Genomic DNA, 20,000 nt, shown 5'->3' with positions numbered 1-20,000 from the left:
ATTTAAAATGTGTTGAGAGGTAATAGGTTAATTTATAATGCCCCAAGAAGGCGAAGTGTCTCCACTATGTTTGCAACTTGTGGCACTCTTTACATGAAATCTCAAGTTCTCAATTCTCTTGTTCCATTTTATTACCTTCTTTTGAGAATTTGTTTGATACATGCAATTTACTGGCAATTATTTTTATCACAAGTCAAACCAATTTCATTGTTTTCAAGCAAATCCCAAATGTACAGTGGCCTTTGACATTTTCTTAATGGTTCAAATCCTCTTGCTGACAGCCCTGGACCAGAATAATTTAGAAGATGGCTTAAATGCCTTCTGCCAAATTAAGTTGATTAATTTTTTCAACTTGTTCTGACTTGTTTGAATCCATTTGGTCGTCTATTTGTCGTGAATATTGAACAGTCTTTAACACTTACAGGCTCTCTTTATGACTGACAATAGCTCAGTAGATGCTGCAGCTAGCTGGGTGTTGGATAATCAAGAACTACCTGACTTAGATGAGCCATTTAAGGTGTGTGTACCTTTCATCTCAGTTTAACATAGATGAAGCTGAAGGGCTAACACTTGAAACACCAGCCATTTTATCTTTTCACATTCACCAAAAATTTTCAAGGGTCCGAATTTTCTTTTTTTTTTATTAAATTCAGAAGCTGCTGAAACTGCTTCTGAGATGCGTTGTATTTCCAAGGTTCCAATAATGAAATAAGACGAAAGAACGAAATTTTTATCCCTAAAATTCTCTGTGTTCTTGTTTTGACGTCACGGTTCTGCTATACCCAGTCTCCTTGCTCGTGTAGGTTAATGTACCCTACCAGAAGTGAAAATTCTATTTTTAAAAGGCTAAGGGTCACAGAAGGAAAATTGATATGGAATGAATTTTTTTCTAAGTGCTTTTTTTTCTCAGAAAACCATGATATTTTGATTGAGAAAAGAGAGAAAAATCTGTCATAATTATATACTTTAATTGAGTCGTGCTGTTGACAGGTAAATATTATTTTGAGATTGAAAGTAGAGCCAAATTAATAAATTGTGTGCAAATCAACATTTGAAGAATGCCTTTATTTTTGGTGCTGTACATGCCCCTTGCTCAGAGTATAGCTAAAACAAATGTTTTATGGTTATAAGTTAAACAAGTTGCATTGAACATCAGTTCATTCTGTCAACAGTCAGATAGCTTCCCAGCATTGGAAGCGCATGCTTTTGAACGCTCGTTCCCTTTAGATGAAATGACTACCAAGAGTCCTTACAAGATGGTGTTTGTGGTGAATACAGAACTTCAAATGGGACTTGGGAAGATTGCTGCACAGGTGGGCCATGCTGCTGTAGGCCTGTATAAGATCTTGACAGCAAAACCTGAGAAATATGACTACATGGTATCACAGTGGGAGGATTTTGGGTGAGTCCTTACTGGGTTGTACAGTAACCCAAACATAGACACGTCAGGGACTGATACAACCTTAAAAAAATATCACGATAGGGATTCCTCTAAAGATTTTTAAGCATTTTATTTTATATCCACAGTTCCATTTTATGTTACATGAAATTATCACCATACAGTACATATAAATGGAAAAGTGTGGATGTAGATTGATTTTCTCAATAAAAGATAACAGTTTATGGCTGTGAGAGCTGCTTTACTGAAGGATAGTTTGTTTCAGTGTAACCTTTGAAACTCTTTCATCGGGTTGTCATTGAATTCAATGTACTCATCATAATTATACAGAAAACTCAGTTAACATAAATTATTAACTAACTTTTAATGAAATTAATGAATAATCAATGTCGAGTTATTTCTTCTAAAATCAATCAGCATTTAGTAATAATTAATTAATAATGCTTAATTGATAAGTAACTAAATAATAATATCACTAATTAATGTTGATTGATTTTCTTCTGTTGGGTTGGTTCTTGGCTTCTATTAATTAATAATTAATGTAGGTTGGCAATATTAAGAAATATATGTGCAATTTTAGCCAATTGGTAATGGAAATGGGCCCAGAAGTACAGTTGTAGAAAGAGAAAAGCTCTGACTTGACTGGGAATTAAAGCCATCAACAACTTCTCATTCCTGGTTTGAGCCCAGGCAGTGTGACCCAGTGGTTAGGGCACTTGCTTTGAGATACGGAAATCCTGGGTTCAAGACCAGTTCTGACCGCTTGTTGAATTTGTACCTGGTAGTTCCTGGTTCAACCTCTTGGCTGCACTTGTAAAGGGAAACATCTGACCAGTTGGGATTCTGTTGTTTCATTGATTGTGTTTTATTGGCTCTGAAAAGCCTCTATGGGGAGTGGTCAATTAAATATGTACAATATGTATTTCTGCACTAGAAATAATACTCAAGATATATTATGAATCTCATTAGAAGGACTCATTAGTGAATCTTGTGGGTATGAGTTTAAAAAATTATTATGTTCATTTTGATGGTGGATTCTATATCAGTACGGTGCAGGAGTACCTTGTAATGCTACAGGTGCATAACCACCTTAACAAATCATTCCTCAAACTAATCCACCCAAACCAGTAAGACTTTATACAATCAGTAAGAATAGACCTAATCGGCTAACTCAATGTTGTACCCAATTCAAACCCTTTGGGAATAAAACTTTTTGTTCCAGGTATTTCAATATCATTTCAATATGAATGCTACATTATCATGTTATTACAATACACAAATAATCTTAATCCCGGGAGATTTGAATTGGGTACAACGTTGAGTTAGCCGATTAGGTCTATAGAGACAGCGTTACGTAAAAAACAGAACACTGAACAATAAAAACTTTTGTATTAAATTTTTTTCCAGTGGTACAAAAATTGTGTTAAAAGGTAATAACTCAGCTCATCTGTTTGATCTGGAGGATCTAGCACAAAAGGCACACATACCATATTACCTTGTTCATGATGCTGGAAAGACACAAGTACGTGTAGTACATAATAGGCCATTTTACAGTTGTTTGCTCTGTGACCTAGCCTATGAATGGCTGCGAGGCTGCCGGTGACCTTGCATTGATACAGCCCCGACTGCTTTTATCATGCAAATTGTGTTGTTGTAATTCTAATTAGTCCGTATTAACATTACAAAAGCATGGAGGTTTGTATCAAAACAGGGTCACCGGCAGCCTCGCTTCCATTCGTAGGCCAGGTAACTTAGCTAGAACTGTAAAATGGTCTATTATCAAACTATATCTTACAAAATATTGAAGTCATCCTCACTCTTACACATCTCTGGACAATAATATTGTCTATTGTAGACACCTGAAAAATTCTGGCAGCTTCTACGGGATTCAAACCTATGACCATGACATCATAGGTTCACTGAAAATGCTGAAGCAAGTTACTTTGTCTTAAAGAAGAAATAGCAGGCTCACTACAAAACAACTCTGAGCCAAGCAGAATTTTGTGGAGTACATTTCATCACGAACGACAAGTTTCAGAAGGAAGCAATAATTATTAAGGAAACCTGGAGCCTTCAAATTGCTTTGTTGGACAAAAAAATCACTCCCACAGATCTTCATCTTTACTAATTAATATTCACCAAAAAAATTGGGGCCAAGGAAAAAGTCCGGATAATCGACGTTCAACTGTAATTTTTCTGTATCACTGCTGCTTGTCTGTAATGATAATATTAAAATTTTGTGTAGGTAGCCTATGTGTGTGTTTAGAAAGCTGTGTGATCCAATATAAAGTTAAAGATAATTAAACAAAATACTTTTCTGTCTGCTTTAATCTTTTTAGGTGGCTGCTGGCTCACTGACAGTCATCGGGCTTTTTGGTTCATCGTCAGAAGTTGGGACTATCACTGGGACACTCCTATTGCTGTAAAAGACAACGAGGACATTGTCATTCTATTCTGATGAACCAAAAATTAGAGATTTGATCTTCCCTATACAAATTAGACATCTATATATTCTTATGATATGTATTGATTAGCCCTCGTTAATAGTATTAGGCTCACAAAAATATTATATTAAGAAGGAAATATCTCTTAATAGTTGTCACAGTGATATTTGCTGTGATTGTTTACAAATAATATTAGTCACAGGGAAAAAGAAAACCGAGGATGGAAGAAAAATGCCATAAGTATTTAAAAAATAGCCACCGTGCATGATAATAATAATTATCAGCAAATAATTATTCTAATTATATGGTTTCTTTGCCTTTCTTTTATCAGTCTTACTGAGTTTATAATTTTCTCCAGAACAAAGAATAGTGAATAAACATTTGCACTTAATTCAATAAGATAAGATCACAATGTATGATACCTTCTAATTTCAAAAATTGAATAAAATTGTCACAGTCCCACAATTTCTTTGGCAGACTGCTGTAGAGCGGTTTTCAATTGAGTGTCGAAAGTAATTAGCGAATTGCTTTGGTTTTGCATTACCGGTACTTCACTCAGTGATTGGTGCAAAGTTCTCGCGCCCTTTTTTCAACCAATCAGAAGTAAAACTAAAGCCAATCGTGGCTCGCGTGCACATTTTCCCGCGCTTTGTGTAAGCTACTTGTAATTACTTCGAGTTTTGATTGGTTTGCTGGATTGTTCCCGTCCTTTTTAATTAGCCAAAGTAATTACTTTGGTGTTGGTTTTACGACACTCGATTGAAACATATTATGATTGAAACTCGCTCTATTATAATTGCAATTATAGCAAATGACTGTTAGAGCGGCTTTCAATTGAGTGTCATAACACAAATTCCCAAGTGATTACTTCGACCAATCACAGCAGATGCAAACAGCACAATGAACCAATCCAAATCCGTAGCAATTCCACGTAACTTGCTCAAAGCGCGGGAAAAATCGCGTGTGCAAGTGGCGATTGGTTTTGGTTTTCCTTCAGTCTCATTGGTTGATAAACTGGCGTTGAACTAATCACTTAACCTAGCAATTGCAATTGCGTAACAGTCATTTGAAAAATGCTCCAAAGTCTCTTGAACTTTGTTTTGGTCTCTTGAGAAGTGCACAGTAATACAGTGGCGGTTTATTTTTGGTAATAGATATGTGATTACCAAGACCACCGTACCAATGGTATTGTGGGTTAATTATCAGGCCCCAATTGTTTGAATTTATGAGAAAAACTAACGCGGAGAGATTTCGACGTTTCGATGACATCCTGTCATCATTATCAAGAAAATGAAAAAAATTTACATAAGTAAGTACTCACTAGACAAAAAACTTAACCGAAAACAATAGTCTTGGTACAGACCAAGTCTAAACATCCAATCAGACTCAATACGTGCTAAAGTATTCACTTGACTTTGGGTTTTTCTTTGTGTGAGGTCACTGGATGATTCACTGGCTTCGAACAATAGAGTATTGTTTTCGGTTAAGTTTTTTGTCTACTTACTTATGTAAAATTTTTTCATTTTCTTGATAATGATGACAGGATGTCATCGAAACGTCGAAATCTCTCCGCGTTAGTTTTTCTCATAAATTTAATAACAAAAGTCAATCTTATACAATTGTTTGAAGGGTGGATTTAACATTATAGCTGATTTAGTTTAAAACGAAGAACATAGATGCAGTTCTAAGACAAAATTGGAGCCGAAAATATCACTTTGCTGTTATGACAATTCAGACTGAAATGCAACATTGATGCAAGGTTATCGGGAGCCTTGGTAGAGTATGGGCCCTGAGCAGGCATGCAACAAGAGCTTTCCCTTCCCCCAGTTGAACAAGTACTCACTGTTTCCATTTGTGGTAACAACACTGTCGCCTCGTCTTTCAAAGACGAGTTTAGGGTGCATTCGAGTGACCGTATTCCGGAATAGGAATACATGGAATAGATAGCTTGAAATCCTTCGTTTTTATGGCCTGCTAAAATGCTATTTTAGACAAATCTTTATTATCCTTGTTGCTTCACGCCAGACATACCGTTTTAAATCATTACTCCACGTATTCTTATTCCGGAATAGGGTCAATCGAACGTACTCTTAATTTTCTCTCAAGACTGATATAACACTATGAAACCCTCGCCAACTCCCTACCGGTTAACTCGACGCTTCCCGAAGTTTCACCCCACAATTCTTTTGCGCCTTTTTTCTTCATCAAACTCTCTCTAGGACAATGTTGCCCTTTACAAGAACTGTCATTGTCAACTATTTTTAATGACAACATGTCGCCAAACAACATTACAAGCCTTTCGGTTAGCCCGTAAAAAAAGGCTTATCTCTCGTAAAACGCCTACCAGATGAAGATACACTAATACTCGTTTCCTCTACAAAGTTCGTCTGACCTCAAGCCATCCTAATGGAATGGCGGTGTATGTAATTTTTGAAGAATCTTTCCCTTTGTTGATGTCACGTTGAATGCGACATTCAGCTGTGTATCCGACATTCGTGACAACATACGGCAATTGCCGCATAATTTCATGCTTTGCAACCACATGTCACAGATCAAAGCGTGCAGTATGGCGGCCATCGGGGTAACTAGAGTGTCTCAAGAGATTTCTCCCCAGCTCGACAAGCTTTTGAAGGATGTTACTGCTAATTTGAGTCCGGATGAGCTAAAACACGCTGTTTCGTCTATCAAAACTAATTTCGAGGGAAAGTTTAATGCAAAAGACGACCAGGATCTGTACTCGTGTCTGCATTTATTTGTACATCAGGGAGTCGTTTCGGAAGACAATTTGACGTTGTTAGAAAAGTTTGTTGTCACTCCTCATACATCCAAGAAAGCGACGATCCAGGAAAAAATTGATGATTTTAAGGGATTCCGCTTGACTCAGGGACCAAGAAAGAGCGAATTAACGGGGAGAAATCGTGACTTGAGGAATGTCATATCCATGCTAACAACAAGCGGATCAACCGTCATAAATTTGTACGGATCCAGCGGTGTGGGAAAGACCAGACTTGCTACAGAAGCGTTTACCCAATGGGATGGCACTAAATTCAAAGTTGACTTGAGAGAAGTTGACAAAATGGAAGACCTTCATCTCCAAGTTTTCCTCGCACTATCAGAACGAGCTGGGCAAGTGGAATTGAGTTACGAAGTGAATACAGTAATCGCTAAAATGGAACAAGTCAAGCATGAGTGTGACACCGATATCCTTCTTTTTTTAGATAATGCCGATGACTTTATGGCGGGAGAAAACGAGTCTAGCGTAAGGTTTGCCAACTTTTTAGATCGACTTCTTGGTTCACCATCTGATCCACAAAGAGATAAAGGTAAATTAAAGATTTTGTTGACATCTAGGAGCGAATTCAGTCAAAGCATATTTCCTAATGTGCAAAATCACGAAGTTAGAGCGTTAGAGAAGGAATCCAGTGATGAGCTCCTTCAAAGTCAAAAAGGACTGTCTGAAATTCCCGTTGGCCAGCGAGACAGACTTGTGAATATGTGCAGAGGAAAGCCATTGTTGCTGAACGGTATGGCGGCTATATTGAGGCAGGAGATAGCAGATGCCTCGAGACTCCTTGGGACAATTGAAGAGGAACTTGGAGTGCAACCGCAAGAATCGGAATCAACTTCCGAAGCCAATGAGGAAAAAGAGACATTTGATATTAAGGAGGAGGGAATAGACGAGGTACAGTTATCTTGCCTCAGGAAGATTTTCCACTTCCTTCCAAGTAACACACTCAAAGAATCAGCCGTTTCCGTGTCTTTGTTTTGCCGGCCATTTACCGAGGAAACAGCAGCCAAGATTCTGGATGTGGAACCATCGGAAGCAGCCATTCGCTTAGAAGGAATGAGAAACAGCAAGGTGATCTCTGTCACCGAGGAGAAAGAACTCTTTTACGACATCCATCCTTTGATGCGAAACTTTCTGAAAAATATCGGCCTCAACGTTAAGGCATTTTCTCAAGTTTTTCAGAAGGCGAGGGACAACTTTTCTAAACACTTTATTTCTAAGCTGAAGGACGTTGCAGCCCTTTTGGACAAGGATTACGTGAAAGCTTCTGAGAGCTTTGACGTCGAAAAACAAAACTTAGAACTTGCTTTGGACATTTCGTTGAAGTCGGACTCTCTGCTCATTTCGAAGGAACATCGCGAAAGTGTCATGATATGTTATGTGTTTGAGGCGATGCTCGATGAAAACCAAAGAAGAAGAATTTTCAACTCGTGGGCTGATAAGACAGAAGAAGATGGGAAGGAAGGTAAGACGACCGTAAGTAAAATTATTATGAAAATAGTGATGATGACGTTGATGATGATGACGTTGACGATGACGATGATGATGAAGATGATGTCGTTGACGATGATGATGACGATGATGACAATGACGATGACGTTTTGGTGATGATGATGATGATGATGACGATGACGATGATGTTTTGATGATGATGATGACGACATGGGTTAGTCTTTCAATCTCGGAAAAGCACTGTTCTTTCACTGAACGATTTGATAATTGCCTGCTGATAACCAGATGACGATGGTGATTTATTTAATTATGATGGTGATGATAAGTATCGAAATTACTGCGATTTTCATACTTGTGCGGAATCTCATCTTCAAGCGCTAAGCACCAAAACTGCGTTTTGCCTTCCATGAATAAAATTCCTGAACATAGACGAGAAGATCGACTCCGTCTCCGAAAAGTGAATTGGAGTTTTTGTTTAGTTCACAGCTTGAATAGCATTATAATGAGGTTCTTCTGTAAAAAGAGTCGTACAGATTCCATCGCTTTCCATCGGCGTCGAGTTTCGAATGTACGAATGTACCGTGTGAACCAAAGATGCTCATTGGTAAGTTATGTCACGCATCAATTGATTTCGGCATCGGTGGTTTCAGGTCAACTCTCGGCTTGGCGTCGAAGGTTTGATTGATGGAAGCCAAAATGCAGTTTGGCCGGTGGCGCTTGAAGATGAGATTCCGCAGAATTACGAAAATCGCAGTAAGTTACCTGAAACACTATGCTGTGACCAACTTATGTTTAAGTTCAAGCTTAATAATACTTTGTCATGCTAATGCAAGTAAATAAATTACAGAAAATACAAAAAGTGTATGACTGGAGAACAATTGGGGGAAACTAAATTCCCATACAAGGAATATTCTCCAATATTAAACCTTCTAAAAACTAAGAAGTAAAATTTAAATGCGGCCCAAAACGAACCTTATTAAATTGCATACTAAAATTTACACTAAAAATTATGAAATAAAATTTAAATACGGCCCAAAACTAAACTAACTAAATTACATACTTGTCACTTCCGAGTTACTCCTGATTTTAAATTGACACAAATGAACTAATAGGTAGGACTTAAAAGTGCTTAATTTAGGTGCATGCATTATACCTTCCCTGGATTTCTTTACAAGAACTTCACGCTTGGTACCATCCTGTACATCCTGTAGCTCGGACGAGAGAGAGAGATAGAACTTCAGCTCTATATACTGTGAGTACTGAGCAGGCAATGTTGATAGACCCCTTTTCACGGTTTCTGACTCCATATTGGTTGAGGGAGGGGGGGGGGGGGGGGAGGGGGAGGCAAACGCGGCTTAAATTGCAGGGAATGTATGGGACTTTGGCCGAATTCAAACCTCTATAACTCCGCTGCAAAGCGGCAAATTTCAAAAAATGAAGATATTTTTAGTCATTTTATTAATATCCCTCACCTATCCACAATCGTCAGACCTTAAAGGAGTTATAATGGTTCAAAGTCGGCAAACTCTCCATACAGTTCTCTGTAATTTTAGGCGTGTTTGTCCCCCAACCAATATGGCGTCAGAAACCGTGAAAAGGTGTATTGTTTGACTAGGATTTAGAAAACTACGCGTTGCTTTTTAGTTAGAGTTTCATCTAACACTTTCACTTGCTTGTTTGTCTCTTTTCAGGCTCTGTGTTTCGAAGTGAAATGCGTTGCAGAGAAGCCTTGCAGGTTCTAAAGCTTGAAGGATGGGGGAAGGCGATGGACGTTCTGAAAGAAGTAGAGGCGATTCTCGGCAGAGTGCAAAAAGAGAGCAAAAAAACTGATTCCTACAAACTCACTCGAAGCTCGTACCTCTTTGCTAAAGGCGAAGTCTACTACAGAGCGGGAAATTTTCCCAGGGCGCTTAAAGTGTTGAACAAATCCCTTAAAATAATGGATGTCCTACTGAGAAGCCACACAAGCACCTCTCGGTGCCTTAGTGCAATCGGCAATTGCTGCAGCAAACTAAACAAACCAGAAGAGGCGATAAAGTATTACCAAAGAGCGTTTGAAATGCGTCAAGAACTGTCGCCTTCAGGCGAGCACTTCGACATGCCATTTTTTCAAAACCAAATCGGCACAGTTTATGAAGGGCAAAAGAATTTTGATGAGGCTATTGAGCACTACAAGAAGGCTTTGGACCTTGCGAAAAACCTCAAACTCCCTGGGGTTGGAGTTCTGTATACAGCTATTTATAACAGGAACATCGGTAACGCCTACGCTTGGATTGAACAGTACGACCAGGCATACGAATACGCCAAGAAAGGATATGAGATCAGGAAAGACGTTCTGGGCAATCATCCTTATACCGCTCGGAGCGCTTTTCAGATGGCGGAGATCTGTTTATGTCTCAGTGAGTTTGGTGAAGCTGACGAGTATTACAAGGAAGCGTGGAACATTGAGAAGTCCCTGGGGCAAGGAAACCACAGCGACGTGAGAGATAGGATTATTTACAGCTACGGAAAGAGGCTGAAGGGACAGAGGAAGGAGGCCTTCGACGAGGAAGTCTTCGAATTTTACAAACGTTCCTGGAACGAAGAAAGAAATTGCGAGGATTTTGCATTCACTCAAGCCAACAAGAACATAATTGATCGTATCAATGAGCGGCTCGAAAGCAGCGGGGCTGATAAAGAGACGAGAAAGAAATACCAGAAAGAGGCCCTTTTGTTTTACGAGGGAACGTGGAATTCACCGGACACTAAAAAGCTTCCTTACAAGTACAGAGAGGAAATTCTAGACACTCTGTTGAGGCTGTGCAAGATTCTGGGCGAGCAGGAATCACTTGGAAAGTACCAGGTCGACGAGTTTAAATTCTTTGAGAAAAAATGGAAGAAGAGAAAAGAGCAAATGAGCCCTCGAGATAAAACTGACATACTCCATACCCTTGTAAACCGTGCTACATTTCTTGGGCTTAGCGAGAAGGTTATCAAGTACAACAGGCTGTTGCAGGTAAAGAGTCCCTATTTTCTCTCTTTTGCTACGATTTCACTATTTTAGCATTTTACTAATAAACCGGAGGTTTAGGCCATTTCCGAGTCCATGTCTGCCTCCTGTTCAAAGGTGTGAGTTTTTTTTATGAAAATTAGTTTTCATTCATATGTAAAGTAGAACTAATTGCCATTAAAAAAAAAAAAAAAAAAAAAAAAAAAAAACCAAGATAAGATTTATCAAACTGGTCTAGTCCCCATCAGCGTCAGAAACGTGTCTATTTTTAAACCATGTTTTCCGGGTTCGAAAATAAAAAATGCACCTAATCGGCTACCTCAGTGTGGTATCCAATTCAAAACCTTTGCATGGGAATAAAACGTTTTCTTACGGGTATTTTCACATTATTCAAATGTGAATCCACATGGAGAGACGCTGGGCCATGTTTGTGTACAAAACAATAGAAAATGACCCCACAAGTTTTGCAAATAGAGTCAAAGTGCCAAAAGTAACTTTAGTGCATTGTTCTGTAAACCAAGATGGCTGCCGTGACGTCCGATGCAAACCGTCAATTGTTTGTTTTCCAGCAAAACAGTCTAGAAATTAACATTTTTCTGACGCTGATGGGGAAAAACCAGATACCAGATTCTTACTCTTGGGTAATGGACTCTTGGTGAATGGAAAAGCGGCAATTCAGATTCAGTTACCCCATGCGCCTTCATTGCGGTTGATAACTGCGGCAAAAAATGAGACACCAGTGAAAGAGAACGTCATTGGCGAGGAAGTTCATAGTAGGGGATGTTTTTGTTCTGCATGCTCTGATCAGCCCAAGGACAGGTTATACTTTTCCTTGCCTTTCGGCTTGTTCCCTTAAACGTACACAGTCCCTTTTCATGTTCTGTCAAAAAATGGATCACAGAAGATGGAGACATCGAATTTGTAGTGTGGGCATAGTTCCATACATACATTATGGGCTTTTCCGGGCCATTGAAACACATTGCACGAAACGACAGAATTTTAACAACAACAACAACTGTTAAGCATTCCAACTGGCTGGAGGTAAACCAGTTGGCTATGCACAAGTGGAGCCAAGAAGTTGAACCAGAGACTACCAGAAACTGAACAAATTCATTGATTGGTCAGAAAGTTCTTGAACCCGGGATCCCCGGATCTCAAGGCAAGCACCTCTCATCAGTGACACGCTTGCTTGGAGAATCCCAGCTATTCCTGTATTCACTTCATGAGTGATCAATTTCTAAAATGCATTGTATACATAATCTTAGACTTTCGCCTCGTGTTAACCATATCGTCAAATCTATTCTTCTCATACCTTATGGCAGGTCCTTATCTGGACTCAAGGGATTTTTTTTTCATTTAATTGTAACACGTAGAGTGTAGGGATAGTTGCATATAGAAAACGAGTTACCATGACATAGGTAACAATTCTTTATTTTATTTCCATTCATAGGCAGCCTCGAAAGGACCATCTTTTTTGTCGTCTGTTTTTTCGTTTGGATCAGCAGGTATGCAGGCATTTTTAGCAAAGATGGTCGAAGCGCATGGTCCCTTCTATGTCACTCGAGCCGCGGGCTTGTTGAGTCAATTGTTGTTTTTTTTTTTTGTCACGCAATCGAGAGAAACAGCCGAGAGAGCCCCGGGAAGGGGGTTCCCCTCTCAATCTCCTCTTTCGATTGCGTGACGTCAACACACAATTAACTCAAAACACGTGCATCTCGACTTACATTCAAGGACTGCTAGCAGTCTCGCGTTAACCGCGTATGCATCAACAAATGCTGTATCATGCACTAGCTGATCACTTGAAAATTATTTTGATACGCGCCCAAAACGCACTTGTGTCTCCCTAATTTGCCATAAACAACTCAGATCATCATATGTCATGTCATATCATATCATATCATATCATATCATATCATATCATATCATATCATATCATATCATATCATATCATATCATATCATATGTCACATCATATCTCTATTTACCCTCGGATTTTAGAGTAGCTTTGTGTAGCATTTACCCTGCCAACCATGATACAGCACAGATGACAGACCACAACACCGGGAACTCCATGCCCTACTCTTTCCGAATAGTGTGTGTGGGATCTTTTACGTCCCACATGGCTATGACCATTAATGTGTTGTGAGACAGAGCCTACGGCTTATCGTCCTTATCCGAGAAGACTTCAAAGTGTAACCATTTGCGGGTGTAATTACAAAGGCAGCACTTTTTCCTCAGTTATTTAAAGACCCTGAGTGTTGGTCCGCCCGGAGTCGAACTCGCCCGGTTCTCAACCAACGTACTGAGCCACCGGTGCGTTTTGTTTGCGCTCCGAAATGTAGTAATTTGTACATTTCACAAGCTATTACCGTGGTCGTGAGAATATTTACCACGAAGGTTAAGAAGTTTTTTACGTTCCGTTTTATTAGCATCGAGTCACGACAACGACGACGATATAAGCGATGACAGCGACATCGACACTGCTATTGCTGTTGCTGGTGTTGACGATGACGATGATGATGATGATGACGTTGGTGGTGAAGAAGGTAAGAAGGAGGGAGGGGAAGGGAACAAGCAAGAGGGGGACGAGCAGAAAGACCATGGCGGAAATGAAGATGAAGTAGCTCTTGAAGTAGAGGTGATTGACACACTAGAACAAGAGCACCACGAGCAGGAAGTTAACATTGGCGAGAACAATGGTGGTGAAATTGGCGAAGGGGTGATTCAGGCGGTAGTGGAAGATTTCCCACTGGAACACCACGAAGTACATCTGGAGCAGCCAGAAGAATCAGTCAAGGAAGACCCAATTAAGACACAAATATACGAGTGAGTGGTTACGTTGCTGAATCAATGCGGTCTTAGGGCTGATTTTTCCTAGCCACGCGAGCATATGCTCAAGAAACACACGGAGACTCGTTAAGTTGTAGTTAACTAGGGTCTTTGATCGAGAAAAATCTAAGAATGATCAAAACGATTCCGAGTTTGCGTATGTTCTTTGGACTTACGCTTGCCTAAAGAGCGAAAACAAAGCTCGGTATAAAGAATTCCTCTCTTGCCACCGTTGCCGTATTCCCAGGATCACAAGATCCAAGAATCCCGGCCAGGGATCCAATCATTTAGGACCTCGGGTTTTTATTCCGGATCTTAACCAGTGGATTTTTTATTCCAAAGAGAGCCCAGGTTACAATTCAACGCAGCTTTCTGGCTTCTTAGAGCTATTTTTAAGACTTTGGAGTCCAGATACCATAAGCGAAAGCCTTGTGAAATCGGGTTTTGTATTTTATTTTACATACGGCAACATCCTGATAAGTATGAATAAATAATTAAGTAATTAAGTAAGTAAATAAAGAAATCAAAATAAAAAGAATAAGTTCAGTTGAGCGAATTAGGACAAGGAGGAAAGAAAAATTAAAGACTGTGTCCCCCACGGGTCATAGACAAATAGAGATGGCATAATGATAACCGTGTGCAGCGATAAAAGGAGATTGACATAAACGAAGACAGTATCATGAATGAACTCTGTGCATGTTTTCAGTCGACGTTTCGGTAGAAACGCTTTTGTCGAGGTGCAGTTGAGCACCGATTGGCAAAGGCATTTCTACCCGAACAAGGCAAAGGCAGTTCTACCCGATTGTCAACGTTTTTGTTAATCATGGTATGACGAAAGCCATATGTTCGTTGCGAATGAATGCAGAATAATACAAGTAAGTGTATTTAGTGATGTTACTCCCAAACCATCAAAAGAAGTGAAACGGCACCATTCTTCTCCATTTTTGTAGACCTACGTCATGCATACTAAGCGCTGTAAATACAACATTACACAATAATATTATCTTATTTTGTAGAGGAACAGTGGCAAACGAGGGCATTTACTTGGACCTTAAACTTGGGGCAGTTCACCTTACATTTCCTCCAGATGCTGTATCTGAGCCCACTCCAATAATGGTCCACAGATGGAAATGTAACGCCCTTTCACCACCTCTCGCGGAGCACGAAGCCGTCGTGAGCAATGTGATTGGAATATATGCCAACACAGATGCCGTGGCTTTTGAATTCAACAACGAAGTGAAACTGGTTCTTTCACACAGTGCTCCAGACCTAAAAGGCTACGAACTGGTGATTAAAAGGCTGGTCGATGCGGAAACCAATGAATGGGAGGACGTAGACGGTAGTGAGGACTTTCGATGCCTCTCGGGTAACGTTTTTTTTTTCTTGGACCACCAGCGTTAGCTAAATGAGCGCATCTGTTGAAGAAGGGATGGTGTTGTGTTGATTGCTCTCGTCTCCCACCAATGTGGCCCGGGTTCGATTGCGGACTCGTGGCCATTTGTGGGTAAAATTTGTTGTTGGTTCCTTACTCTGGTCCAACATTTCTAAATTCCAATAAGCGAGTTCAGAGTTTCAAAAAACATGCACGCGTCGGGTTAAAAACAAACATATATTAAAAAAACACCAAAAGATTTCTGATGCAAATTCTTGCACCTATTTACTACAACAGAAAAGTCAATTATAGGCTGGTTTTTTTTCCCCACGCGCACATTGGTTTCTTGAAACTCCGATCTGGCTTATTCGATCGGATTGAGGCCCATATTGAAACTACTGGGCCACCAGTAATTATGTTAGCCTCGTTAAATAAAGTCGTTACTATTATTATTATTATTATTATTATTATTATTATTATTATTATTATTATTATTAATCTGTCATTTGAATTCTGTTCTGAAGAAACTGAGTCAAAGATCTTACTTCTTGTCATTGTATAATATTTGTTTTTTTTTCAATGACTAAAATATGATAAACGACCAGCTACATTGAAGCTTTGAAACTTTTTCTATTTCCCAGAAGTGATATGTTAAGTGAAATTATCGCTTGGAGATTTTTAATTAAGGTTTTTTGCAGGGAAATGAGTAATGGTTTATCAAGTCCTGAGTATGGTATATTTGCTACAAAGTTTTATTTTTTATTTTTAATAATAACAATAGAGCGTAAGGTATGTCATTTGTTTTTTCTTAAGTAGGAGTAGACATTAAAAAATTCCTATTAAGATTAAAATTATAAAAAGAATTATTATTATTATCATTATTATCATCATTATTATTATTATTATTACTTGATCGTCAGAAACACCTGTAATAAAACAACGCATATAATTGCAGATATTGTTGATGATTACCCATCTCCAGACGACATTCCAGATTTCTCTTTTCCTGTGGTGCAAGCTGACATCACAGAATGTTCTACGTACGCTGTGGTTTGTCGTCTGAAGTTATCTCCTGCATACACCATCACTGTCAAAGGCGGCACATTCATTCACCCTGATTATCCAGACGTGATGATCGCAGTTCCTCAAAAAGCCGTAGCAAACAAAACAAAGCTTCCTTTGAAACTTAAGGTGGGTTATGACATCTTTATACTGCATTTATCTGGCATTGTGGCCCAGTGGTTAGGGCGCGTGCCTTGGGATCTGGAGATCCGGGTTCAAGACCCCTTCTGACCTCTCATTGAATTTCTTCCTGGTAGTCCCTGGTTCAACTTCCTGGCTGCACATGTAAATAGCCAACTGGTTTGCCTCCGGCCAGTTGGGATTCTTAACAGTTGTTGTTGTTGTTGTGTTCTGTTGTGTGTTATTGGCCCTGAAAATCCCTTATGGCGAGTGGTCAATAATTCATGATGGAGAATACACGAAGGTCGTCCATCGTGACTGCGGATATTAGACAGTTTTGTAAACCAAAGCCATAAAACCATTTGTAAGATTTCTCATTTAACGATGTTTTTACAAATTGACAAGAAGTAAGATCTTTAACTCAGTTTCTTCAGATCAGAACTCAAACGACAGGATTTGAGTAAATATTTTAATGTTCAACAAATGTTAGTCATCCGTTCCCTTCAACCTCTGGGTTTCTTCCCGACTTTCAAGAAACGGGCCACAGGTTACTTAGCAGAAACATGCTGTGAAAAGACCAGCTTTTTCCATGCAGAAAAACTATAGTAAAGCAAATGTATTTGCTATTCTGGCATTGTTCTCTCTCTTTTTCAGGTGCAAGAAGTTCTTCAGGATGAATTCGATGGTGTGGATGGGTGCTCGGGACCAATATTACGTATTTTGGGCTCTCCGAGTGCCGAATTTTTGAATCCTGTTACAATTCAGTTGCCAATTTCTCATCAACGTGATCCTGAGTATATTCCTGACCCTTCAGTTTGTCGAGTCAGGATATTTTTTCTAAGCTCCGATGAAGAAAGCAAGAAATGGATTGAAATTACCAACGACCTTGAAAGTCCTGCAAGTTTCGATGGCAATTTTGTGAAGTTCCAGGTTCGACGCTTTTCGGGGTGAGTATGCGAAAGTTTGCAAAAATGAGTATTTTGACACTTTTAGAATTATTGCAAGACGTTGGGCATGGAAAGAGGAATTATGCAAAACACGAAAAGTGTTGCCAAGGCAACCTCGTTCCCAGGACCTCTCCTTGGTTCTGCCCACAAGCCAAGGGAGAGGTCCTGGGAAAGGTCCTGGGAACGAGGTTGCGGCCAAGGGTTCCATATGGCCCTTCAAGATCTGCATATAGTGTCCTCACTTCATCTCCTCGTTGTGCTTTCTTATCGCTCCCTCAAAAGAGATCTTTTATTCTCAACTCAGTTTTTTTAGTGCAGTTCTCCTTCGATCCTTCTCACGCGTCTTTGTAAATCTACGGATGGCAATTTCTTTGCTGTTAATTGTTGCTTCTTTAAAACTCTTTTACTTGAAGACTACGTTAAAATATTACACGATTTTTCTTCGTTGCCTCTGAAGCTGCAACGCGACGTTATTCGTTGACACGTGACATCATCTGTCCAATATTATAAAATTACTGGACCAATGACGTTGTTTTTATCGGCCAGCTTTTCCTTGGATCTAAGAAATCAATTTTGTTTCATTATGAATATAAATTGTTTTAGAAAAAGTATCCGAAATGTAGAAGAGGGTAAAATCTATCGTAATAACCAGAAAGATAGCCTGCGTAGCAACCGTTTCCAGCGGGCAAGAAGCGAATTCATTTTTCTGGCCGCTCGCGCGAGAATAGGGTGAGCGCGAAAAAAAAATTGTCTCGCCCCACTTTCCGCGCGGTCAAAACATTAAAAGTCTTCATGTTCCCCCACGAAAACACTTGCTACGCAGGCTACGAGAAGGAAAGCTTCATTTTTGGTCGGTTGGGTGGAGTGGGTACCTCTAATATGCAGTTATTTTAAGTTTGAATAGGGTGATGTTATTAGTTCTAGTCCTTCATTTAAGATTACATCTAACCTTGGATGTTTTTTGCGTTCTTTACTGTATATAACCGGGAGCTCATCAAGGGGACCCGTTACCTCCACTAATTCCTTGAGTCAACCCTTTCCCGAGTAAATTTATTTTTAGGCACACGTTTTTCCCGCGAAAAATATAATTCCCTTGACGCTGAGATTGCTTTGTTTTGATTGGCTTTTACGGCAGTGGTAGGGAGGCGTTCTATAAATAAATCTACTCCAGAAAGGGTAGATTCATATGCCAAGTATGGCAGATACAGGCTACCCTTGATGATCTCCTGATATAACAAACTTATTTTACCGAGCGATCAAGTCCAGGTAGTTTTTTTTTTCTTTTATCTTTGATTGGCTGTGAATGTAAACCGATCCGGAAGCGTGGCAATGACAAATCAAAGCGATCAGCTTCTTCGCCTCGCGCTTTAATACAACACTGCCGGTCGTATGTTAAATAGGCTATTTGCAGCTAGAGTTCACGTGCCTGAATACCACGCATAAACGATATACTGGAGAGCAAGCTCTCCAGCATATAAGAGAGATCAAAAGGTCATAATTATGTGCCTTTCATACTAAAGAAGAAAAAGCTAAGAGAATTCCAGTTGTACATATAACTGTAAATATAAGTGAAACAACGCTTGTTCGAAGTATAAAGAAGGTCTTCCTGAAAGAAGATTGAGTGCCGTTAAGACAGGCTATCAATGACAGAGGGAAGCTTATTAAGCTAGTAGTTATATTACATTTTCGGAAAATTGTATATTTTTTAATTTAAGATACACTTGTTTCGTTGATTGGTGCAAAGACGACATCAAATCAAGTGCTTCTGGGATTATTACCTACTTGTCGAGTCTCATATGGAATCAGCCGCGAGAGGCAAACTTCTTCGCCTACTTTAAACCAACAGAACGCCTTAATTCTCAAGATATCTTGTTTCTAATCTGCTGCCCCGCTCACCTCAGGAAAATGGTCAAAGAAGAGCATGATAAGGAAGGAATTACGTCTTGCGATGTCAGCTCCAGAAGGATGATCCCGGGACAGGAAGCATTTGTGTTCGTGTCAGGTGGAATGTGCCCAGCCAGTTTAGAAGACATGGATGATTTTTGTTTGAGGTATTTATCCCTTCAGTACACCGAGGGTTATGCTGGGGGAATTTGTCTATTGCTCTGTGTCGTTAGCCGTAACCATTAACCTTTGAAAATTGCCCAGGGAAAAATCGGTTATGCGTAATCACACAATTTCACTATGGTAAAGTCTGCATTTAGACAGAGAAATCGTCTCGTGTAACCACATTTAAAGCTATAATAGCTACGCTGTCTAAGTACAATCCTTTGGTGCATTAGGTAGTTTGGCAATTGCCTGTATTTCTGAACATATGTGAACAGCCGATGCCTACAACTGAGTACCAGTGTATCACACCACCATTCCAGAAACTCATTGTCCTTTCCTTTGGGAGAGGGATGTGGACTTTTTAACGTCCCAAAGTCAGGATAGCTTAGTGGTTATCAACCGCATCTCCCACCTCTGTGACCCATGTTCAACTCTGGCCTCGAGGTCATATGTGGGCGAGGGTTTTTCCCCGGGTACTCCGGTTTCCTCCCTCATCAAAATCGACTCTAGATCGGTAACACCCGGGCGGATACCCTCGTATAGGGATAA

At 39.6% G+C, this 20,000-nt stretch overlaps 2 protein-coding genes across 2 annotated transcripts in view; both read left to right on the top strand.

Moving 5' to 3' along the window:
- LOC138002930 (probable peptidyl-tRNA hydrolase 2) overlaps positions 1-4,308 on the top strand; it is a 4,997-nt gene extending 689 nt beyond the window's left edge. The window contains exons 2-5 of the mRNA XM_068848893.1: positions 425-517; positions 1,173-1,402; positions 2,807-2,921; positions 3,739-4,308. Coding sequence (XP_068704994.1) covers positions 425-517; positions 1,173-1,402; positions 2,807-2,921; positions 3,739-3,825 — 525 coding nt within the window. The 3' untranslated portion in view covers positions 3,826-4,308. The remainder of the gene's footprint in view (positions 1-424; positions 518-1,172; positions 1,403-2,806; positions 2,922-3,738) is intronic.
- Positions 4,309-6,635: 2,327 nt separating this feature from the next.
- LOC138003605 (uncharacterized) overlaps positions 6,636-20,000 on the top strand; it is a 20,096-nt gene continuing 6,731 nt past the window's right edge. Inside the window, exons 1-8 of the mRNA XM_068849753.1 lie at positions 6,636-8,096; positions 9,775-11,078; positions 12,523-12,577; positions 13,502-13,898; positions 14,918-15,267; positions 16,229-16,464; positions 17,110-17,402; positions 19,118-19,453. Coding sequence (XP_068705854.1) covers positions 6,785-8,096; positions 9,775-11,078; positions 12,523-12,577; positions 13,502-13,898; positions 14,918-15,267; positions 16,229-16,464; positions 17,110-17,402; positions 19,118-19,453 — 4,283 coding nt within the window. The 5' untranslated portion in view covers positions 6,636-6,784. The remainder of the gene's footprint in view (positions 8,097-9,774; positions 11,079-12,522; positions 12,578-13,501; positions 13,899-14,917; positions 15,268-16,228; positions 16,465-17,109; positions 17,403-19,117; positions 19,454-20,000) is intronic.

Source organism: Montipora foliosa, chromosome 5, assembly GCF_036669935.1.
Source record: "Montipora foliosa isolate CH-2021 chromosome 5, ASM3666993v2, whole genome shotgun sequence".
Lineage (NCBI taxonomy): Eukaryota > Metazoa > Cnidaria > Anthozoa > Scleractinia > Acroporidae > Montipora > Montipora foliosa.
Note: the sequence above shows the minus strand (reverse complement) of the source record. Positions and strands in the feature narration are given on the sequence as shown.